General features: G+C 37.7%; 1 protein-coding gene across 6 annotated transcripts in view; it reads right to left on the bottom strand.

Annotated features, from left to right (window-relative positions):
- The window catches only part of CCDC85A (coiled-coil domain containing 85A), a 193,904-nt gene that overhangs the window by 28,029 nt on the left and 140,147 nt on the right, over positions 1-25,728 (bottom strand). For 5 of the 6 annotated variants that reach the window (XM_017516601.2, XM_017516600.2, XM_017516602.2 and 2 more), the window contains exon 3: positions 13,517-13,593. The exons of the other annotated variant lie outside the window; for it this stretch is intronic. In XM_017516601.2, coding sequence (XP_017372090.1) covers positions 13,517-13,593 — 77 coding nt within the window. The remainder of the gene's footprint in view (positions 1-13,516; positions 13,594-25,728) is intronic. 6 annotated transcript variants of the gene reach the window in all.

The following is a 25,728-nucleotide window of genomic DNA, read 5'->3' as shown; positions in this document are numbered from 1 at the left end:
TTTCAGGCTGCAACCTCATCACTTAAAAGAAAAAATAAAAAAATTTTAAAAAGCGGAAATGGACACTATCCCTTCCATGACCTACAATGCCTCTCCTTGGGCCCTAAAGACTTAAGGTACTGAACACACACTGAAAACCCAGTAGGACTGATACCTTCAAAAAACATTAACACAAAAGATGTATCTAAAATAAAAAGCATAGTTTAATAAGGCAATAAAAGTATTTAAAATCAATGTGATAAAAACATTGAATATTTTCAAATATTTTAAAGACCAATTATTACCAATAAATTATTATGGTATCATCTGCAGCCATGAGAAACTACCCCAAAGTACTTTTTATCTAGAATTGAAAGATGTCTTATTATGCTCTCATGACCGATTCTTAAGAGTTTTATTAATATTAAGATCCTGTGCATGGTGGGTATTTAAGTGAACATTTGAGAGGCATCCACCCCTACTTGCTCTCATGCCTAGCTTGACCTCTTCTTCAAGTGACAACAGCTCAGTATTACCAGTTTCCCCAACCAAAATAATCCTTTCCAATAAAATCAGTGACCAGAAGTCTGCATGACACACCTTATTCACAAGTGACTATTTAGGGCTCAATCTTAAATTGACCTCTCCAAAGTCCTTTATTTTTTTCTTGAGATGGAGTCTTGTTCTGTCACCCAGGCTGGAGTGCAATGGCTCAATCTCAGCTCACTCCAACCTCCGCCTCCCAGTTTCAAGTGACTCTCCTGCCTCAGCCTCCCAAGTATCTGGGGTTACAGGTATCCGCCACCATGCCTGGCTAATTTTTATACTTTTAGTAGAGATGGGGTTTCACCATGTTGGTCAGGCTAGTCTTGAACTCCTGAACTCAGATGGTCCTCCTGCCTCGGTCTCCCAAATCCAAAGTCCTTTTCAACTGGCAAAGAACCTAGGTTGCCATCACCAACTATCTGACCATTTAGAGAACTTACTAACAAAAGCATGCAAGTTTCACTGGTTAAAGAATCATGTATTAAAATGTGAGTGTGGTAGAATCGGGAGTAGAATGTGAATGGGGCTGGTTCCAAACAAAAATTGCAAAATACAAAGTTGATGAAGTCCCCTTTGTTTAAAACTCTTTGTCAGAAATATTTCATCCACATTTTAACTGCAGCTTTTGTTAACTTTTGGCACTCAATACTGGCTAGGCACCCAAAAGCATAACGACCAATCATTCTCACACAATTTAATTGTGATCAAATTTACTCAGTTAGATTTACTTCTGAGTGTCACTTTTATCTTTTCCTCTTATGAGATTTCTATAGTTATAGACATTAAATTTCATCACATATGAAAACGCTTAAATTTTAAAATATACCCCCATTTGACATTAAGACATACCTGCCTTAGGTGTCACAAACAATTGGTAAGAGCTTGGCTATTTAAAAGCCTCCCTTCTTAGAGCCAGCTTTTACGTAAGTCCAGAATGGCTCCCATCTGGTCCTGGGTTTCTTAGTTATTTGTTATCTGTCAAACATTAGAACTCCTGCCTTGCAAGTTATTCTGTAGCAAGTGAGAGGCATTTTAGGTCATGAAAAGACAATACCCAGTTCCTTTACTTGCTGTACTACATTTGAGTCAGATTGACACTGCTTCTGTAATCTGTACATTTCTCAATCCGATCTTTTTCCTAACATAGTTGCTAAGAACAATAGCTAAATTAATAAAACTAACAAAAAATATAATCCAAGGGTTTTAAGTGAGGAGGTGAGCTGTATTATTTTACTCTTTTTTAAGTATAATAATTCAAAGGTTGCTTCTACACCACTAACCTATATTATAGAAGTTAAAAAAATCATGAAGAGAAAAAAATTCTGAAAGGAGCTTCATTATTGTGTCTCAATTAAGCATTCCTGAAATCACAAATACCTGAGATGAGTAAATTTCGGTGAGATACTATGACATCTGAGGACAAGGAGTTCTCCCAAAGGTAAGAAACAGGCTAGCTAGACATGTGAATTAAGGAGATCAGAGTGCTTTCAAGGGGAAGAAAAATTCTGAATAGACTGTCTCTTGACCAATAGTAAGTATTCCTTCCCACCTCTATTTCCTAGGCTTACCACTGAACCCCTTACCTACTTTTCCTATGGGTTTGTGGCCTGGAATAGGGTAGAACCCAAGTAAGGTTAGGGGAATTTTCTCAGCCCAGAGAATATTGGAAAACTTGGGAGCTCCAATCCTAGGAGCTGTGGGGAATGGTCAGAATATCACTGCGGCAGCCAGTCAACAGCCAAAGTCAGTCTCAGGAAGGGTGAAGTGTGGGAACCCACAGGCCTAGACTTAAGACAGTAGGTGAAGACTTGTATACCTGATGGGGGAACAGCTCCCAAAAGCAGACTCATAGGGCCTGGGCCAATGGAGAACAATGTTATCATCTCTGTGACCCCAATCTGGTTTGGTGTGGCATGAGAAAACACAGTCCACTCAGTAACGCTATGTTTACAATTGTGGTTGGGCTATTTTGAAAAGACTCCATTACTTATAGATGTTAGAATACTTTGTAGAATTTTTAAATTCTAAAATAAACCCTAAATAATATTCTAGAAAGAACTACTTACCAAGCCACTGAAGGCCCTTAAGTAGTGAAACAATTAAGCTAAAGCTTATAATTCATTTAACATGCTCTTTTTCTTCATCCTACTTCTCCAACATACTTTAGTTAGCATCATGTGTTTACACGCTAACAGGTTAGACAGGCTCAGCGGCACTCAACCTAAAAGATCATGTACAACAGCTTCTTCTAAAGAGTAAAAGCTAAACTCATTACTGTCTCATTGTGTGCCTCCTACAATTCTTTCATTATGTCAACAAGAAAATCTAAAGAAAGGCCTCATCCACTTCTTGGAGGCTATTTCAGATGCTTCTGTCTACAGAATGAATCCAATAAATCAGGTATCCTTTGAAAAAAACATTTTCTTCCTCTGTATATTGTTCTTTATGTGCACCACAAGCACAGATGACTTTGATTTATATGCAGCTTCCCTTTCATTATTCTCCTCAGTGTAGCTACACTGCAAAAAACTAATGTGTGAAACCTCATGCCTTTGTCGTCTCTTTGTCATAACAATTTATTTTGGCCAGTCTCAGAACTGAATTCTTGAAAAGTATGCTACATTTTAAAATGAAGAATACCTATTGTTGGGTATAAATTAGACTTAGATAAAAGTTAATTTTTAGCATTTCCTATGTTAGCTTTCTCTTTTGTCATAATTTCTTAAATTCCCTCTGTGAAATGTTACGCCTCATTTTATTGTATGCAATATGAGAAATGGCATGCCTTCTTTTATTATCTGTGATATAAGATATGTGGTCCCTTTAAAATACATTTAAGTGTGATATTGTTAAAATTTTCACATTAGTTCATGAACTCAGGTGAGAATATCCTAAGTTCAGGTGACCTTTACCATTTATACCACCATTTAAAAGGCATTTTCTTCTCAAAATAATGCCTAATAAATAACACCACATCTCTTGAAAATAATAAGACTCTTTCTAGCTTGGCGCTCTCTTTAAAATGTTGCATTGGATTTAAAGGACAGCTTGGTGATCCTCACTGGGTATCATAGAGAATATGGCAGTGCCAAGAGCTCTGCATTCCCTGGGTAATGACCTGCCATGATGGCTGTACCAGCAATCCATCCGCACTTCCTGTGGGCTCCTCTTCACCAACTGGATACAACCAATTAATCTTCACTGTTTTTCTCTGTCTGTTCTTGAATAAACCGTCCTTCTTTCTGAGACTTGCTAGCTTTGCAAATGTGTAAGATATGAGCCCAAGCCCTTACTTACATCTGGTCTCGGAATGTTCAGGGCTGAAAGGAACCACACTTATGCGTGAAGGAAACTCAGCTCTTTGGATCTAACCAGAGAGAAATCCACAAGCCTTTAAAACACTTATTTTATTTTTCAATATGTATATTGTTTAAGAAAACTAGTACTTTTATGTTCATTATATATGATTTTATAGAAAGAAACATTAAGGGGACTGCATATTATTATCTCTCCAAATACACATAAAACCAATACCGATTAGACTAATGTATGAGCATACTATCTCTGTATCTGATATGATCTGAGCCTTAAACATGCATGCCCATAACGGTATGTTATTTAAATAGATTTAATAGCTATCTAATGAAGTTTTATTGACTTTAGAATCCAGTGAGGTAGAGTAACCCCCCATGATGTAAGTAGGCATTTGTAAATTAAAGACCCAATATGGTGTAAAGTTGTTGTTTTAAGGAATCTGAGTATCAAAATAAAAAGAACACACCTGTCTTGTATATTCATTATACATAAATGCAAACTTTCTCTGGATAGTCATAGATTTGCAGAGCTGAGTAGGACTTTCCATATCACCTGTGACAACTTTCTTTTATAGACAAGCTTCATAAGGCTTAGAGAGATTACGGTTGTCTACCTGGTCTAACAGCTAATTAAAGACAGAGCCAGGCAAAGGACTAGTTCTTGTAACCCCTATTCAGTGTTATTTCTAGAAATTCACAGTGCCTCTTTGAATTACTCTCAGAGTCCAAAGTCACTGCTAACTCTGTCTCAGCTTCCTAGACATGGCTGCATTATGTCTTGCTTATTTTTCATACACTGACAGCTTTCAAAATGTAATTTAAGAAAGTCTTGCCAGGCGCATTTGGCTAACGCCTGCAATACCAGCACTTTGGGAGGCCAAGGCGGGTAGATCACTTGAGGCCAGGAGTTCGAGACCAGGTGAGACCCTGTCTCTACTAAAAATGCAAAAATTCGTTGAGCATGGCAGTGCATGTCTGTAATCCCAGCTACTCGGGAGGCTGAGGCAGGAGAATAACTTGAACCCAGGAGGCAGAGGTTGCACTGAGCTGAGATTGTGCCACTGTACTCCAGCCTGGGTGATACAATGAGTTCCTGTCTCAAAAAAAAAGGAAGAAGGAAGGAAGGAAGGGAGGGAGGGAGGGAGGGAGGGAGGGAGGGAGGGAAAGAAAGAAAGAAAGAAAGAAAGAAAGAAAGAAAGAAAGAAAGAAAGAAAGAAAGAAAGAAAGTCTTAAATCACTTACAAATTTATTCACTTAAACCGTCTTATTGACAAAATAAGACGGTTTAAGTGAGTATTTCTGATCTATATTATGTTTATATTTAGGCAACATAGATATTGCCTATATTGTATTTATATTTGTCCACTTTATATGTAAAGGATATAGGTAATTACCAATCATTAGAAGGCACCAACTTTAATTATTAATGTGTCATGAGCATGTTCACTTTGCTCAGGCTACAGGAAAGAAAACATCAAAAAGTAGAAGATTTTTAAATGAAAAGTGCCTAAATCCCGTTGTAGGAAAGGTCTCTGAACCATACAGGAGGGCAACTTAGTTTAGATGCTTCTTTTCCATTAGTCAGAGATGTAGTGACCTCCAATAGGAAATGGAGATCAAAATAAGAAGACTGCTCTACTGGGAATCACAGCATCTTTACAAGCTTCCTAGAGGCCAAGATTTCATTTACTGCTTTTTTGATATCATTCAATGATATTTATATTTAATTTAATTAACTACATTTCAAACTATACAATGTTTTCCACTTTCTGTGAGCCTGTTACCTTACCTTATTAGAAAACAGAAGAGTGGATTACAAGTGCCCGCCACCACACCTGGCTAATTTTTGTATTTTTAGTAGAAATGGGGTTTCATCATGTTGGCCAAGCTGGTCTTGAACTCCTGATCTCAAGTGATCTGCCCGCCTGACCCCCAAAGTGCTGGGATTATGAGTGTAAACCACCATGTTTGGGAGGCTGAGGCAGGACAATCACTGAAAACCCAGGAGGCGGAGGTTGCAGTGAGGCGAGATCACGTCACTGCACTCCAGCCTGGGCGACAGAGCGAGCCTCTGTCTCAAGAAAGACAGAAAGAGAAGGAAGAAGGGAGGAAGGAAGGGAGGGAGGGAGGGAAGGAGGGAAGGAATATAGAAGACTGTTTCATCTTTAACTTTATTTTTGGAATTATTTTGGATTTTTTTTTAAGCAAAAGAAGAATAAAAAACCATTTCTACAAGTTCAAGGCAGTATTAGTTTCTCTTATAATTCCCTTTCATTTTTTTTTCAAATATTCCTTAGTATTGCTTCTCGTATCTACATTTCTAGTTGATATTACTATACAGTCAAACCTAAGACTGATACGGTCCCATAATTTTTTGTGAAAAATTCTGTCAAGGACAGGTAACAATAATGCTATATTTTTATGGCTACTACAAATCAAAAAATGTTTTGAATGGACCCTAGTATACCAGTGCAGATATAAAAAGATAACACTGTTAAATATGAATTACTGATAACATAGTCCCAAATAGTTCAGTACCTTTTAAAACATTCTATTAATAAGTTTAATCAGTAGCATGGCCATATTTTGTTTTCATTTCTCTTCCACCTATATTCTCTCATTAGAATGAAGATTTCTCATCACGTATCAGAGACTGTCAAACAAGAACCCTCAGATATGAGGAAATCTCTGAGGAATGTTATGAACCCCCTTACTTTGAGAGCCTCCATGTTGCCTTAGACATTTTTCCTGTGAATTTCACTCTCTCTGACATTTTTCTCTGACAAACTTTAGCTTTTCCCTTAATCCAGACTCCATTTATTTATGTTTTCCAGTATGATTTTTTTCTCCATAAATTTATTTTTCATATCTAATTACCTCTTTTATTCCAACACACCCACACCACTTGTGCTGCTCCCATCTGTCCCCTGAAAGCTCTATTGAACTACACATAAAAGCCTTTTTCCTTTAATTATATAAATTATGGCAATTTAGAGCAAACAGTGCTCCATAAGCACTATTCAACTGGTGGAGTCCATTTTTTCCCAAGTATGACTCCAGCAGCAGCCAATCCTTAATGGATTTAACTAACTTTTCCTATCAGTAGCATCCAGATTCTACACAGGTTGTGCAACATAATTAGGGTCGCTCTTCATGAGAAAAAAAAGTATAATCCTGCACAAGTTTCTCCTCAGGAGTGCCAGAATGGTAATTTCTATGCAAATAACAGTTGAGGATTACCACCACTTGTTTTAAGGAGCCTGGAAAGCCTTACTCTATGACAGTTTTTGTACAACAGTTACAGATTTTTTTTTTTTAGAGCAATTCCACCCCTAAAAGAGCCATACATCTACAGCCCTATGAGACCAAAACAAACCAAAGGCAAAACAAAGTCAAAAAATGTGAAAAGGATAAAGAGGCAAAATGATTCATATCTACCTCCACAGCAAACAAGGAAACACACATAAGGGGAATCGTGTGTCTGCAAGAAGCCTCCCTTCTCTGCCCCCTTGCTGGTAATTCTGCATAAGCAGGGAGGTGAGGTAAGGGAGGTCTCCAGAGATGTAGTGCTGGACCTGCGCTGTGTTGCCATGGAAGTGAGAGCTTGATTTCTTTAGCTTCTACGTACATACCCTTCTCAGCACTTCTGGCAACACTGACAGGTTCTTTTCCTTTGTTCAGAGACTGCTCTGGCAACTGCCTTGCTTCTTTCCAAGGCAATGAAAGACTGCATTGCAAGGCCACATTGTAACCAAATTATTTGAGAGGGAGACTTTTCATTTCCCTTCTTAAAATTAGACTCTACTGTGTGTGCTAGCTCTACAGAAATAGAAACAGTTGCTGGAAAGGGCTCATTCAGGCGTGATCTGAGTTACTATGCCTTTCAAACAGGTTTGCAGAGCCACAGCCCATGTGCAGGCATGAGACAGCAGGCAGTGCCGGGTGCCTTTACGGATTTGGAAACTGGCTTGCAAATGTTGGCTTCAAGAGGTGGATGGTTTGTTCTGGGGAGGGTCTTGGGGGCACAAGGAATATATACTGCTTTTCAAGCAGATTAGTTAGTGCCAGAGCATTTGATCAAAAAGAACAGATTTCCCGATAGGATTTTTAACAAGTGTTCTTAATTGACTTTGGAGCTACAACAAGCTGCTTATTCGTGTCTCTAGTCAAGTCTGTTTATGATGCAAAATCCCAAGTCAGCACAAAATAGGTGAGAATAGTTTAATAATAATAATTTTACATCAGCTTTACATCTGAATAGTAACTGATGTCTTAAAGGGTAGCACTATTTATTTATAATAAAATCATCAGGTAAGTAGTCTATATTATCCATTTAAAGACATTTTCTAGTTTAACAGACGTCGCAGATGCAGCACATAAACATATCAACTACATCTGGATTAAAAAAATCTTTGTGACCATCAAAGAAAGGATAATGAAATGAGTAGAAAGAGCTAAGCAAGCTTTTTGAATTTGGGCTAAAAATCAAATTTTAATTTCAAAATTTTAATTTTTAAAACCGCTACTGTAACTTATAATTTCCTCCACCACCCTCCTCCAGTTCACTCTGAACCAAAAGGCCCCCTCTCACCACATTTTGTCAAGCATGAATTTTCCATGCAGGGGTGGGTATTTGTGTGTATATAATAAACCTTTAGGATTCTCAAGTACTTTGGAGATGTGTCAGGGAGAAGACCCTGTAAAGTGCGTTTTTTTTTTATTTATGTTGTATACCATGGTGTTAGGAAAAATTGAACATTTTTTGTCAAGCAGGGATAAAATAAATGTCTAACAAATCTCACATGCCTAAGCAGATCCAATGTTAGTTTTTAAGATAAATGTTTAAAAAAAACAAAGTTGACAATAAGATAAAAATAGGTTTATTAGCTTAACTACACTGAATCATATTAATGGTATGAACCGATTAAGGGAGGTACTGTGCACACGATGGAAAGAACATTGAATAGGGCCAGGTGCAGTGGCTTACCCCTGTAATCCCAGCACTTTGGGAGGCCAAGGGGGGTGGATCAGGAGGTCAGGCATTCAATACCAGCCTGGCCAACATGGTGAAACCCTGTCTCTACTAAAAATATAAAAAGTTAGCTGGGCATGGTGGCATGTGCCTGTAATCCCAGCTACTCAGGAGGCTGAGGCAGGAGAACTGCTTGAAATGGGACCTGCTCGGAGGTGGAGGTTTCAGTGAGGCGATATCACGCCACTGCACTCCAGCCTGGGCTACAGAGTGAGACTCCATGTCAAAAAAAAAGAAAAAGAACACTGACGAGGCCTACATCTTACGTCTGACCTTAGTTAGCTGCCTGACAGGAGGATGCTCCTGACCTCTGTGAACCCAATACACCTTGACTAAAAGAGGAGGTTATCCTGTATGACATGTAAGGTTCTACCCAGCTCTGGAAATTGATGATTCTTTATATAGAGAAAGCCTGTATTTATTTGTAAGTATGTGTAGAAGATAGGCGTGTCCCTATTTATTTTGATACAAAACTCCTTAAAACTACTTTACACCCTACTATGTCATTATTTTCAAATACCTACTTACATTATTGAGAGTGACATCATCTCACTGAATTCAAAAGTTAATAAAATCTCATAGACAGCAAGTACATTTATTTAAATAACAAACAATTTTTGTTTAAGGCTCACATCACATCCATATGCATGCAGTGGAACTGACAGCCAGTGAGCAGTTTAGCATTATGTGTATTATGTGTATTGTAAGAGATTATATGCAATTCTCTGAAAAATATTTCATTGTGATCTTTAAAAAAATGTTTCCATTTGTTTATGTGCTCAGGAAGAATATCCAAAAGTTCAAGTGACCTTTAACTATCATTTGTGCTAACTTTTAAGAGGCATTTTTTTCTCAATAATAATACCTAGCACATAATACAGCATTTTCTAAAAATAATAAGACTAGTTCTTACCTTAGGACACCTTTGAAATGTTGTATTCACAAACTGGCTTTAAAATACTGCTCAGTGATTCCTGTAGGACACAGTACACACCATGGCAGAGCAAGGAGCTCTACATTCACTGGGGATGACCTGCCACGGTGGCGTACAGAAACTCCATCAGCACTTCCTGTGGGCTCCTCTTCACCACTGGATAAAACCAACTTAATCTTCACTGCCTTTATCTGTTCTTGAATAAACAGCCCCTCATTCTGGGACTTGAAAACTTCACATATGTATAAAACATGGGCCCAAACCTTTATTTACACCTGAGCCCACAAAATGTAAGAGCCGAGAAGAACCCCATCATTCACAAATGAAAAAATTGAGGTCTTTGCATCTAACCAGGGAGAAATCCCCAAGCATTTATTATACTCATCTTGTTTATTTTTAAATATTTATATTTTTAGGGCAAATTTGTGACTTTCTGTTCATTATACACAATTTTATATAAAGAATAAAAATGAGCACTGAGGAAGATTTCTTCCTCCAGGACAATGCTTTATGTAATTAGTCTATACTCTAAACTAAAAGCAAAAATCCTGGCTACAGCTTCAAAAGGTATTTTATATACTTGGGATTATATATACTTGGTATTTTATATACTTTATATATACTTGGTATTTTATATACTTGGTATTATATATACTTGGGATTCCAACTACCAATTCTTACTTCTGTTTATTCAAAGACAAATGGACATGCATTAATAAGCTTGGGAGTGAAAAGGAATACCTTCTAATCAAGGCATAGCGAACAAACTTTTATAATTGAAAATCAAGTGTTCAAATATTGAGATTAATTTATGCTAGGATGTCAGCTTGTCTCATCGAATTGACCTTGCAAATCAGCTAACATCATAGTTAGAAATAGTTTCTGTGGGGAAATCTCATGATACATTATTTGTAATAGTAACTATAACATCTAAGAAGAAGTAATACAGGCAAATGCCTTTAATACCGCCCAAGTCTCAGTCTCCCACGAGAATTCTCTTTACATGATGCTCACCGTTCTGAGATCCATTTATTGGGCTCCATCCTAGGGTCTTACCTACTGTCTGCGTTCACGTTCGCTTGTATTTATAGGAGTAATTGCAACTGGTACCTCTATTATGTCTCAGTAGTAAATTAAGGCACCACTCTCTGATATAGAAATTTAACAGAAATACTGTTTTTGAATGGGCAAATCTGTTGCATTCTTTTTGCGTATGTCCAATAGCATACTTCAAACAATGGGTTCACTTTGCATTAAATTACTTTGACAAGTAAATAGCTGTTTAACTAAAACTAAAACATTGTTTTGCCATTTGTAACACTGCTGAAATGAGCAAGAATCTGGCATGGTACAACTGATACCATTTTTCTTTTGTAATGCTACTTATACTAATGGTGAATCCCACATCAATAACATCTTGGAATCGGTAAAACATGATCTTTCTTAGCCATTTCTTGGAGAGAAAACAATGAAGCAAAACAAAATGAACCAAAATCTTCCTTGGTAGCAAAACAGTAATGTATTTAAAAGGATATAACTGAACACTTTAAATTGAGTAGTTCTTAAATCTTGCTTAGTCTTAACTATGCAAGTACTAAGTATTCAAATATACATACACATATCAACTATAAAGACTCTTCTGATTTTCCTTCAGGACTTCTAACACTCACTCTTTTAGATTTTTAAAAATCAACCTTGTCATCATTTTCACATTTGTTGTGCCTTTTATTTTTTTTTATAAGATGGCATACATATTATTATTTTGCTGTTTGATGTCAGCCTCAATTCCTTCTCAGAGGAAAACTAAGAAACAAAAATCATTTGGATTTTTTTTTCTATTACTTTTACATTCCCAGTTGCCTGAGAAATGGCATAACCATGCATAATAAACTAACTATATTTTGTAGGTTTCTTTGTAACAAGTAAGAAGTTAGAGGTTTTCAGTTAAGAGCCTTAGCACAATTATACTGTGAATTTAAAATAAAAGGCAAAAAGGAACACAAAAAATTTTTAAAAGGAAAATAATGAAGAGCAAAGAAACAACAAACCCACCAGTAGTGTTTTATTTCATGACACAAATAACCTCTTCAGTCATCATGAATTTTAACACATGTACAGTTTGAGAAGAAAGAGAAATACAGAAGTCCACCTTTAACCTCAGTTTCTGTTACTTGTAGTCAACCAGGGCCCAAAAATATTGAATGGAACATTCCAGAAATAAACAAGGTTTAAACTGTAGGCTTTTTTGAGCAGTGGGATGAAATTTCATGCTGTCCTTGCTCCATCCCACGTAGGATGTATCCACACTGTCTACACTTCCTGCCTGTTAGTCACTTAATGGTCATCTCGATGATCAGACCAATGGTCACAGTAACTCAGTGCTTGTGTTGAAATAACCCTTATTTTATTTAAGAATATAAATAAGTTACTAATAATAACTTTGTTATTAGTGTTGTTAATCTCTTACTGTATCTAATTTATGAATTAAACTTTATCATATATACTTATGTATAGGAAAAAACACAGTATTGTAGGGATTGGCGCTATCCATGGTTTCAGGTATCCACTTGGGGTGTTAGAATGTATTCCCCTTGAAAAACAGGGTACAACTGCTATAGGTTTATTTCGCTGAATCTCATGATTTCTGGGCAGACTGTTGGCCAATGGAAGAAAGAAAAAAGGCATTCTTATGTGCAGTATCTGATAGCGCAAATCATCATTAATGAGCAAACGTAGTTCAAAAACAAAAAAAGATTGAAAAGACCTAAAGTGTCTTTCTAAAAGATCTTTGTATTAATGTTCAAATTTCTTCTCCTGATATATAACCAGTATTTGACATTTTATTTAAACTACTGCTTACTAGTGGTTTGTGGTATAATTTTCCCTTAGTCACTTATGAACTAGAAATAATCACCAGAATATAGAAAGAACCCTAGTGACTAATTCTTAGAAAACTTCTTGTTATAAATATTGAAATATATTATTGTCCACATGCTTGGAAAGGAAACCAGCCTAGAATCAGATTTGTTCAACTCCTCAACAAAACATTTTCTGATAACCACCTCCACAAAAAAAAAACAGCATCATTCTCATAAAGTTAACAGCCCATGGAAAGAATTTTATAAGTGAAATGTATGGGAAGACATTAAACATTCCGGAAAAAGTGTCACTTTACTTTAATAAGGGGAAAGAAATGAAGTCCCAAAGTAAAAATTGTCAATTACTGTCATTACTTTGTTGCACTGAAAGAGTTCAATTATACCACAAAGAATTTTAGAATGTACTAATTTAATTAAAACGTGAAACCTTCCAACAACCTACGGCTTTGGCTAGTTCAGAAATTAGCAAATTTTTGATTTAAATAAGGGTACCTTCCCTATATCCACAAACTACATGCATGATGTATATGAGTAGTGCTATCAGTGTGTCTTTATTTTCTACTTCTCATTATTTTATCTTTTTACTTTGTTGTTCCTTTCAAAATTACTTCACATTCTCATTTCAGACATCTGCATCCTTTAGTAACACTTAGAAATCTGGATAAGATGATGGCCATCATGGAACATAATCACACTCTACATTGATGAATGGCTATTTACAAAATGAGTTCTATTATTTAAAAGAGAAAATGTCATCAAGCTTTTAAATTCCAAATAAAATGCTACAACTCAAATGGCACTGACTAGCTACGAGCTTCTGGAAGTCACCCACCTGGGGCAGCATGCGATTTTCTTCCTCCAGCTGTCTTACTCTTGCCTCCAGCTGCCTAACATAGGACAAGGTTGATTCTAAAATTAAAAAGAAAGAACTCACATTATACACACAGGTCTTGTTTGGTGTACTGTCAGGATATTTCTGGCTTGATTTATTCAAATCAGATAGTGACTATGTAGTCTGTTATTTAAAATAAGAAAAAAAAATTATCTCCCAGAAAAACAAGAAGCCACTGAAACTACAAACAGTTTTGAACAATTTTACAATGTTAAGAAATATTAGACATGATACAAACTGGTATATTTACAGGTGGTGGTACACACAATTGACAGATGATTAGTATTAAGATTCTATAAAGAATTCTTACAAACCAATAAGAAAAGACAAGTAAAGGTATGAAAAATATTTCTCAGAAGTGGAAACACACAAGACAAATAGATCTAAGAAAAGCAGTCCAACATCATTATTAATGAGTAAAATCACACATACTTAGAACAGGGCAAAAATCAGAATTCAAACCTGGATCTAATACCAAAATCCAGTCTCTCCACTGCTCTAAGCCCTTTCAGCTATTTCTAATCACTAAGAATTGAGATATTTCAGAGGGAGACTTTTAAAAATATTTCTGAAATTTGATCCTCTTAAGATGGAACAAATCCCAAAGTCAAATCGTTTTTTATAAATCTTTCTTAAATGTTTAGTATTTCCTCTTCTGAAATAAAGTGTATTGAGGTCAATTTAAAAAAAAAGTATTAGAGAAAATTATAGGTGGTAAGACTTCAGGCCTTTGCACACCAACCAGCCTCAGAATAATAGGCATCTTGAAGACAATTCTACTTTCTTTTCTCCATATTTTGTACATTTTGAGTTGTCAATGAGTTGTTTCACATATACAAGACTATTTTGTAATGTTAACTATAACCAAAATAAACTACAAAGCCCCATTAAAAAAAAAAAAGAAGAAAACAAACTTTTTCAAACATCCAGTTCCCTTTATTTCCACCAATACAAATTTCAAGTCTTAAGAAAAATATTTGTCCTTTTCAAAAACCTATTGTAATTGACAGAAAAACGTCAAAGAGCTATTTAGAGTTAGAATGAATTTTAACTGATTTTGGCTGACTGTGACAGAGATCCAAGTTTTTCACAAATTGTTACGTAAACCAGGGCAGACGTGAAATTAATTCTTGTCTTCATTTCTTCATGAGCTCAGGCCTGTGCTGAAAGCTCAGAATCATTATCATGCTTAGTCTCTGTTCCATACTGAAACTCTAAAGTTTACAGCTTTATGTCAGGAAAAGGGGTCACAAGTCAAGAAACGTGAAGTTTTATTTCTGGGAACAATCTGATAGTAACTCTGCTTCATTAAAGTGAAAATATTCAAGGTCATCACATAGTAACATAGTTGCAATTCATTCATTTTACAAGAACAAACATATTTCAGGTGCAGTGAAAGGTACACAGCAATAGAATTTCTCCAGAGCCCACTTCTGTTATGTTAGTAGCTAGTCAAACATGAGCAGGGCAGGAGAGAGCTCCCCTCAGCCTACCCACCAAGAATATCAGGCAACCATCAGGTGATGGTCAAGTAGTTGTTAACTGTCTCTCTAAAACAATAATTAGTTACAGCCACCACCACGGAAAGGTTGTCTCCCAGTAGACAGAAAAAAACCTGGTACCGGTGATCAGCAGTTTCCCAATAAGATCTCTGGAGTTGGGCGAGTGGGCTCAAGCATGGGCTAGGTGGAAAAACAGCAGGTTTGACTGGTATACGATGACTTTCCTCTGGGAATGCTAGACTGCTAAGGGAAGAATGCCTCAAGGTAGCATGCATACATCTCCAGTAAACACACTGCGCATGCTCCCCTCCCAAGTGCTAGCAGGTCACTGCACATACGGACAGCCCACCTCAAGGGAAGAATCAAGGGAGAAGGGACATGAGACTCCTGAAGCAGGCCAATGTATAAAACCCCAGGTCAAAAGGTCAAACAGTGCACTAGATCTCACAAGTTGCCCACCTGACCCTCTTCCAAGTGTACTTTACTTCCTTTCATTCCAGCTCTAAAGGTTTTTAATAAATTTTCACTCCTGCTCTAAAACTTGCCTCAGTATCTCCTTCTGCTTATGCCCTTCAGTCAAATTATTTCTTCTGAGGAGGCAAGACCTGAGGCTGCTGCAGAATCATATGGTTTTGCTGTCAGTAACACTTCCATAGTTAATACTGAAGCAGAAGAACCTCTTCAGCGTTCATGTTCTTCAGCCTCAGACACACGAAAAGAGCAAGAAGCAATACGGTAGTGCACCTAAGTGTTTGGAGCCCCTAAGGATCCACAGTTAGAAAAATATTGACGCCTGATCTTAAATGCTTCATGAAAACACAATTGTTTTCATGTGGAAATAGTTTATATGAACCCAATTCCATATTTGTGACCTCCAAAGCAATGAGCCAACATTTTCTTTTCTAAAATATATAATATCAGTCCTTAATTCATGAATACAACAATTAAGCTCATTTCTCACTAGTTTAGAGCAGGCCTGTTTTCCAAAATTGTATACAGAAAGCCCCCATCACTAACATTAACATGATGACCCACAGACCTCACACCATTGGAAAGGATTAGCTTTGAGCATTTCTCATATAATAGAAACACAGGTAAAGAAAATTGAAGACATTTGCTAAAGCTATCCTCTCATTTTTTTAGCTTAATAAAATGTTAAAACTCTGCTTTATGGACTTTTCCAAAGAGGGAAAAAAGTATGCAGCAAAAATGAATAGCAAAGTTATTGATTTCATGAGTCTGCTTTACTCTTGCAAATGAATAAGTGATTTGCAGATCATCAAGATGTGAATGTAGATTGCCTGATTTACACTGTTTTGCAAGCCCTGCTCTTTCCTCTGGAAAAACAACTACTTGATAAGGCCATCCAAGTGAAAAGTTGATCAGCAATATTCTATTTAAACCAAACAAAAATAGTTATTTTCTTTTTTGTTCACAATTTACACCTTATCTTTATTGCTCCTATGATGCACTATCTCTAAGGCTGTGATACTTAAAGCAGATGAAAATACTGCAGAGATTGATTCAGGTGATCTTTGAAACATGCTATTGAATGGAATTTGTTTTAATTCAGTGAGTATCTTCTGTCCCTTTATTTCTCTTTTCAAAATCTTTGCAGTTTATATATCTGATGTTTTCACCAAGCCTCTACCTACATTATGAAAGTATTATGTCACTTCAGGAAAAAAATGGGGCAAATTCCTGAGTTTGGAAAAATATTCTCTAACTCCCATTTTTAATGTTGAATTACAACAGATCATGTCTATATCTTTTTTCTAAAGCATTCACTGCAAATATGGCCTGGGACAAGAAGAGACAGAGAATATTTTTAAACAGGTGAAATAATGAAAAACATAGCTTTACAGTGAAGGCAAGGGCAAAAATATTTTGAGTTCATTCATTCAACAAATATTTATTGTGTCACTGATTTGTGTCAGGCACTGTTCTAGGGTTAGGATGAAGATAAGGCCAGTTATTGCAAGCCTTAGTAAGTTTCTGAGAACCCACATTCCCTTTTAGATTACAGGTGTTTCAGAAGGTCCTGTTAATTGTTCCAGGCTCTTGGCCTCTGTTGCAATTATTACTTAACAATTAATGGACACCCGAACAAAAATTCACTTTTCCTGGGGGTAAAACACAAGAAGAATATCTGATCTACCTGTATAAATGAGAGTACTCAGGCTGTTTTGTTTTATTCAGAAAGAAACTGATTACACCATCCTTTAATGGGAGTGGAGTAGAAAAATACTTTTCTGGAATATACTGTGATATCAGCATTGGGTCCCCAAGTCCCTACAGGAAAAGCCATTTAAAAAAATCCAATCCCCTAACCGTGACATGAGAAAAAATGAAGAAATACTTGTTTAGTTAAAATCTTGGGATTTCGAGGTTTGTTACAAATCACAGGTCAGCTGAGCCTGATTAGTAGTGCATAACTAATAATTAGGTTTTTTTAATGTAAGCTATATTTTAAATAAAATATAGAAAACTTTTTTATTGCATTTTAGGTTTTGGGGTACATGTGAAGAACATGCAAGATTGTTGCATAGGTACACACATGGCAGTGTGATTTGCTGCCTTCCTCCCCTTCACCTATATCTGGCATTTCTCCCCATGCTATCTCTCCCCAACTCTTTTTTAAAAAGATACATCAAAGTCCACATCTGATAGTTAGTCATTAGGAAAAATTGATAGAATTTTCTCATGGTGTGAGGAAGAGAGGAAGAAAGCCTTTTGGATGCTGGAACACATTTGACCACATCCACTACAACCCCCTTCCCCATGCTGCTTTTTCCCTTTTTTTCCTTTTTCAAGGGTGTCAATGATAAAATAAGCTGATCTCCCGGTGCACTCTGGACGTGATGGACAGCTGTACCTAATGGAAGTGTGTGACAAAAATTGGCATTCATTTTATTATGAAGTCATTAATAGAAAGCTGCATTTGAATATACTACAATTTAAATTGAACATTACATTTTATGCCAGTAGCTGAAAGCTTCACAAAACTGAGACTTCAGAATGCCATTTTGGCTTTTAGAACTCTGAGAATGAGGCTCCAAAAGAGCATCAAAAAAAATAGCCAAATTCTCAGCCACAAAGTACATAAATATATAATGCATTATAAAAGGAGCCTATATTCAAGAAACTTACAAGCAGTTGGGGTATAATGAGAGAAAAAACAATATGGTAATTTGAAATTTAGTGCTAAATCCTGTTAAAGGGGAGCAAAGAAAAAAATCAACATTGGCAGTAGTTCTTATGAAGGAGAAACTCAAGCTTAAAATGCATCAATAAAATTTTGATAGGCCAGAGAGATATGAATGGAGCCATAGGTGGACCTGGGACAGAAACCAAAAATGATCCTATTATAAACACAGAAGGAAAGCAATCATGTGATGGAAAAGAAAGGGACATTGGGGTACAGGAAGAGAGGCCAGGTTATTTCCCACAGTCACACATCCGAAAAAGCAAACATCAAATCATGGTAATCCAATAGCAATTTGCTTTAAACCTCCCAAAAGTTACATTGTTTCTCTTTCCACCCTGGGAAACCTATGGGCATCTAGACATTAGAAAAGTAAGGTGAAGCAAACAAAATTCTTGTGAAAATCCAATGACATCTTCAAGATGTTCTCTAGGTTAATCTCAGGCCCATTTTCAAAGGAGAAAACATTCTTTGAACCTCCATGTAAAAGTTCACAGCATCTCTTGCAAGAAAAACAAGAAACATGCATAAGAATTCCACTGAATTGCGCATCTTCTAAATTCCAATTTTAGAGGTAGAATGTACCTTACAGGTTTTCTTGTTTGTTCGTTTTTTGAGATGGAGTTTCACTCTTGTTCCCCACGCTAGAATGCAATGGTGCAGTCTTGGTTCACTGTAGCCTCTGCATCTTGGGTTTAAGTGTCTCCTGCCTCAGCCTCCCCAGCAGCTGGGATTACAGACACAGCCACCACGCCTGTCTAATTTTAGTATTTTTAGTAGAGATGGGGTTTCACCACGTTGTCCAGGCTGGTCTTGAACTCCTGACCTCAGGTGATCTGCCTGCCTCAGTCTCCCAAAGTGCTGAGATTACAGGCAGTGGCATAAGCCACTGCGCCTGGCCCCTTACAGGTTTTCTAATTCAATCTGTGACACGATCCTCTGACTTATTTTGCGGATGAGAGAACTAAAACGGTGGCTTGCAACTGTAATGCTAGCACTTTGGGAGGCCGAGGTGGGCAGATCACCTGAGGTCAGGAGTTTGAGACTAGCCTGGCCAACATGGCGAAGCCCTGTCTCTACTAAAAATACAAAAATTAGCTGGGCATGGTGGCACATGCCTGTAATCCTACCTACTCAAGAGGCTGAGGCAGGAGAATTGCATCAACCTGGGAGGTGAAGGTTACAGTGAGCTGAGATACTGCCATTGCACTCCAGCCTGGGGGGTACAAGAGTGAAACTCCATCTAAAAAAAAAAAAGTGTATGGGAGGAAAATTATCTGGAAGACTACAGTGGCCATGAATTTACAGATGTTAGTTTTTATGTGGCTCTCTAAGAATTAGTCTCTGTGTTGGCTCAATTGTTTATCCCCTTCAAAAATCATGTTGAAATTTAATTGTCATTTTAACAGTATTAAGAGGTGGGGCCTTTAAGAAGTAACTAGGCCATGAGGGCTCCACTCTCTTGAGTGGGACTGGTGCTGTTATAAAAGGATGTGTTTGGGCTTTGCCCGGTGGCTCACGCCTGTAATCCCAAAACTTTGGGAGGCTGAGGCAGATGGATCACCTGACATCTGGAGTTCGAGACCAGCCTGGCCAACATGGTGAAACCTCATCTGTACTGAAAATAGAAAAATTAGCCAGGTGTGGTGGCAGGCGCCTGTATTCCCAGCTACTCCAGAGGCTGAGGCAAAAGAATTGCTTGACCCCAGGAGGCGGAGGTTGCAGTGAGCTGAGACCGTGCCACTGCACTCCAGCCTGAGCAACAGAGCAAGACTCTGTCTCCAAAAAAAAAAAACCCCAAAAACAGATAAGTCTGGCCCCCTCTTGCTGTCTTACCTTCCTCCATGACATGATGTAGCAAGAAAGCCCTCACTGAATATCAATTCCTTGATCTTGGACTCCTCAGCCTCTAGAATTGTGAGCCAATAAATTTCTGCTCACTATAAATCACTCAGTCTGTGATATTCTGTTATAGTAGCAAAAAGTAGACTAAGATAGTCTTTCTCAGCAAAACAGTCCAATAGCCACATGCTTTCCAATTCATAGACAAACTTTTAATAAACCTCAAGCTCTAAAAACATGGCTGACACTCATTCCATATGAATCCCACTATTCACAGGCTTTTTCACATCCCTAAGGAAATTACTTCAGAACTATACATTTTAAAAATTATTACTGTTCTGAAACAGTGTTTTTCTTTTTCAGGCAAGCAAAGGTCAGCCTCCTACTTAGAATCCATATTAACTCCACAAGTATAAGTGATTATATTTCTCAGTAAAATTTGATGCTTTTCTTATTTTAAAAAAAATCTTGTTGGAACTAGCACTTTCAGATTTGCCTGGATGTTTAATTCATACCACCTTATTAACAGAAATAGAATTTTTAATGGGGCTTTAATTGCCCTAAATAAGCTAAAGTTGATATCGGATCTTGCTCTAGTCCACTATTTTTGAAGAAAATTCTACTTTTCTCAGAACCTTTTCTCTCTGCCCACCCACAAGAGATGAGAGTTATTTCCTGTCCCTTTCCTCCCATGCAGAAACCCTTTCAGTGGCCCAGAGCTCTTAGCTCTGTCTCTGCCCACACATTCCCCAAGCCAGAAGTACTTTCCTCATTCTTCTCTGCCTAGTCAAAGACTCCCTATTCTTCCTTTCATGAAATGAAAAATAGCTTTCCAATAATTAGAAATGCCAAAGATTGGAACATACTGCTTTGTACCCTAATGTGCTCATGTTGTTGGAGGTATTCAGAGAAAGCTCAGTGGGATTTTTGCAAAGCTCTCTACCTCTGTATACTGCTAGGCTGATCTGTTTAATTCTGAAGGCCAATAATTCTACAATATCAAATTCTCCCACTCTATGAGTCTGTTTCAATTTTCCTTTTCCTCAACTTGTTTTGTCATTGAATCACATACTGAATATCTGTGACTTCTCTACCTATTTCTTATAGTGTTGTTTTCAACATTTGTCCGAAAATGCTACATGAAAATATTTTACTAACCCTCAAACACCGACTGGTTGTGTTCCCTGCAGAAGTTTAATGAATATTTGGTAATTTAATATTAAAACACTTCTTCACCCATTAGTTATTATCTGCTGTGTGCCAGATATTGTTCTAGATCCTGGGGATATAGTAGCAATAGGAATGATATGATCTGGGTGTTTATGGAGCCCACGTTCCAGTGGGGAAGACCAAAGCAGTAAAAAGCAAATAAGATATTTTATGAAGGTGATTTGTACAACAAAGACAACAAAACAAACCAAAGTACTAGGACAGACGGCAGATTTGGGGAAGACAGCTACTGCAGGAAGCATGGTTTGGGAAGAGCTCTCTCAGAGAAATAAGATCCTCACGTGAATAAGCCAACTATGCAAAGATCTTGGAGAAGAGAGTTTTAGGCAGAAGGAAAGGCGGTGCTGAGAAGCACTTGCTGGGAAGACCCATATTCTGGAATCTAGTCATGGAGAAGGAAGTGACAGCAGCTTGAGATAAGAATCTGTTTGTCTTGTCACCTTCCTCCACTGCTGAAATTTTTAAAGACTTGTGCTCTTTTTGGATGTTTATACTTAGACCTAGTTTTAGACGCCTCAGCTAGTACGCTTTCATTTTAACAAAAATTTTAGCATTATGCGTGGTTCCTCTCTCTCACACCCCACTTCCCTTCCATTGGGCAATTTTTTTTGACCCTACCTCCAATATATCTTGAGAATCCAACCTCGCAATAGTTTCCTACAAGGGACCTGCTTCTATTCTTGCCTCCTCTTCCCCCAGGGCTATTTTCACTCACAGTCTATTCTGTCTATTCCAAGCCAGTGGCTGCCAGAGTTTGGAATTTCTAAAATGCTAAGTCTGATCACATCCTTCTTTATTCCAACCCCTGCAGTAGCTTCACCATTTGGCTCCAAATTAAAGCCAAAGTTCTTAAAAAGTCCATCAGGGCCCTGTGTGATCTGACTACCTGTTCTCTCTGTGACCTCATGCTCTCAGTCACTCTGCACCAGCCACAGGGCCTCCTTTCTGCTCCTGAACACTACAGGTGTCTTCTTGCCTCAGGAGATTTGCCTTAGTTGTACCCTCTTCCTGGAATGCTCTTCCTCCAGACAGCGGCTCGGCTAACTTCCTCACCTCTTACAGGTCTTTGTCTAAATCACAAGTTCTCCCTGGGACTTGCCCAGTCCTCTCATTGATCCTGCCACCTGCCCCACCTCACCCCCACTCCTGATCTGCTTTATCCTGCTCTACTACTGTACTACTTTATTGTCATCAAAATACTTCACCACCTTCTATTACACAAATTAGCTTGTTCATATGTTATATGTATTATATAAGGTCTGTTTCTTCCTACCAAAATGTAAACTCCACATGAAGGGATCTTTGTCTATCATGTTAAGTGACATAGTTGAGTGCCTAGAATAGTGTCTGGCACAATAAAATTCTATTGAATGAAGGAATCAATCAGTTATGTAGAAAGTCCCCTAAAGGAAATTATTTCATAGTACAGGCCTATACTTTTCCATTATTTCAGGCAGAACAGAATTTGTATTTAGATGGGGCCTAATACCGATTCTGTAATGCCATTTGAAAATCACTCTATGGAACATTAAACTGTGGATGGAAACTTTGGACAGATTCTCAAATGATGTCAGATCCTATCATTTGTGGGTAATTTCAGTAAAAAGTCTGAAGTGTTCACCAGGCTCAAAAACGTGGAGGAGGGAAGAGAAGGGGGAGAGAGGGGGAAAAAGGGGGCAGTGAGAAGGGGGAAGAGAGACAGACAGAGAGAGACAGTGAGGGACAGAGCGAGGGAGAGAGAAACAGCACCCGCTGGGGAGCACTATGGCCTGAGTGCTGTGTCCCTCCAAAATACTTATGTTGAAACCTAACCCCCAAGGTGAGGGTATTAAGAGATGGAGCTCTTAAGAGATGACTAAGTCATCAGAGAATGGGATTAACACCTTTATAAAAGAGGCTTTGCAGGAATTCTTTTCCCTTCACGGCAGGTGCTACCTATGAGGACTGGGCCTTCCCCAGACACCAAATCTGTGAGTGCCTTCGTCTTGGACTTTCCAACCTCCAAAACTGTAAGTAATAAATTTCTGTTGTTTATAAATTGCCCAACCTAAGGTATTCTGTTGTATCAGCCTGAAAGGACTACACTGGGGTGGCAAGGAGAGAAAGACACACACAGAATTAGGTGTTGGGGAGTCTGCACAATATAGACTATTTCTACTACTAAAGTCCTGGAATATAGTCTAAATGCCCCTCAGCTAGAAATCTGCTTAATTTTCTCTTTTGGTTACAAATGCCCAATGGAAGGAAGTTAAACTTCACCTGAACATCCGCCCCACCCACCTCCTATCCCACCTCCCTGGAGGGGTCATGAGGGAGCAGAAGCAGGCACAGCTGTGAGCGATGCACGGGGCAGGTGTCAATTAGACACTGATGGAGGGCTTTGCGGTGCCAGAGGGCAGCCTGAGGTGGGGGACAGTGGGCAGCTGTCCATATCAAAAGGGCATTTTTTTTTTGTAAAGAGAAAACTCTGTAATTTCAAAGGAAAAGAAAAGCAGAGCTATGTGCTGTCCTGTATAATTATAACGAAGGCTGAAAATACTGAATCATTTTCCAAGACGGGTTTGATGAAAGAATCATGAGTGCTGTTCTTTTACTGCCATGCAAGTGCTGTGTTTTTTGAAACAGCAGTGATTTTTGTTTCATTTAGTGTCTTCTATAAAAGAGTAAATAAGTGAACATCTAAAACTGATGGTTTGGGCATAAATCAGTATAGAAACCAGAAAAAAATTATTAGGGTCTACATATGTCCTAACTTTTGTACCAGAAAATAATCACCATAAATGTGTTCAACCTCCCAATGTTTGGAAAGCAAAGAGTTTTTTTGGGTTTTTTGGTATGAATTTAAAAGGTACAAGTGCAGTTTTGTTAAACAGATATACTGCAGAGTTGCAGAGTGCTGAAGTCTGAGTTTTTAGTGTAACCATCACCCAAATAATGTATATTGTACCCATTAAGTAATTTGTTTTTAATTTTAAGTTCCGGGATACATATGCAGAACATGCAGGTTTGTTACAGAGGTATACATGTGCCATAAGTGTTTGCTGTACCTATCAATCTGTCATATTGGTGTTAAGCCCCGCATGCATTAGGTATTCCCATTAAGTAATTTACCACTCATCCCTTCTCCCGCCCTCCTCTTCGCCCCAGTCTCCAAAGTTTATTATTATCCCACACTCTGTCCATGTGTACACATTATTTAGCTTCCACTTCTAAGTGAGAACATGTAGTATTTCCCTTTTTGTTACTGAGTTATTTCATCAAGACAGTGGCCTGCAGTTCTGTCCATGTTTCTGTGAAAGACATGATTTCATTCTTTTTAAAAGCTGAACAGTATTCTATTGTGTATATACATATAATCTATTCCCTTTATTCAATCATCCATTGATAGACACTTAGGTTGATTCCATATCTATGCTATTGTGAAATGTGCTACTATAAATGTACAAGTGCAGGTGTCTTTTTGATATAATGATCTCGTTTCCTTTGCGTAGATACCCAGTAGTGGGAGTGCTGGATCAAATGGTAGTTCTATTATTAGTTCTCTGGGAAATTTCTATACAACTTTCCATAAAAGTTTTACTAATTTACATTCTCACAAACACTACATAAGTGTTAAAATGGGGAGAAAAGGCATTTTGTCACATATGTGCTGTCATTCACCTATTAACTTGTTCCTTGGGAATTGGTACCTGGTGGTTTCAGCTTGCATTTCTCTCTATATATGAGTCAGGGGCTCCATGTGGTGAAACTTTGCCGTACAGTTCGTTTCAAAGCTGCCCTATGACTAGTACAGTGCTACGTGCTAGAACATGTTAAATAATGGAAGAAAGGAAAGAAGGAGGGAGGGAGGCCCTCATCATTCTATTACCAGATGCTACTGAAAGTTTTGTGCTACCAGGACAGTTTGAAGCAGTTCCTCACGATGCAGTTAAATTTCTGCCCATAAAACACACAATAACAAGCAATCTAAACAGAAGCCTGGCTCGGAGGAAATTTTTAATGCCCTAAAATTGCCTTCACTTTTACTCTTCCCTTTGAAAGCATCAACCCCACGAAGGAGGCACCAAGCAAGTGGCAATAAATTGGGCCACAGAACTGGAGACTATATGGAAAATATTTCAATCCCTGAAGAGCTATTTAGCATGAACACCATTTTAACAGCTATTCAGTGTTAAAATGTATCTTACTTTCCACTGTTATGTTGCTGCTGTTATTATCATTTCCCAGAGAAAATAACTGCCTTTTCCTAATGCCAGAGGATAAAAGTGTAATAAATGTAACAATTTTAATAAATGTAACAATTTTCTTTAATGTGTGTGGCCCTCTTGTAAGTGCATCTAGTCAGTATTGTCAATGAATGCACAAGGAAGGAA

This window comes from Cebus imitator, unplaced genomic scaffold (genome assembly GCF_001604975.1).
Source record: "Cebus imitator isolate Cc_AM_T3 unplaced genomic scaffold, Cebus_imitator-1.0 Scaffold597, whole genome shotgun sequence".
Lineage (NCBI taxonomy): Eukaryota > Metazoa > Chordata > Mammalia > Primates > Cebidae > Cebus > Cebus imitator.
The sequence above is the reverse complement of the archived record's forward strand: the minus strand, read 5'-3'. Positions and strand labels throughout refer to the sequence as shown.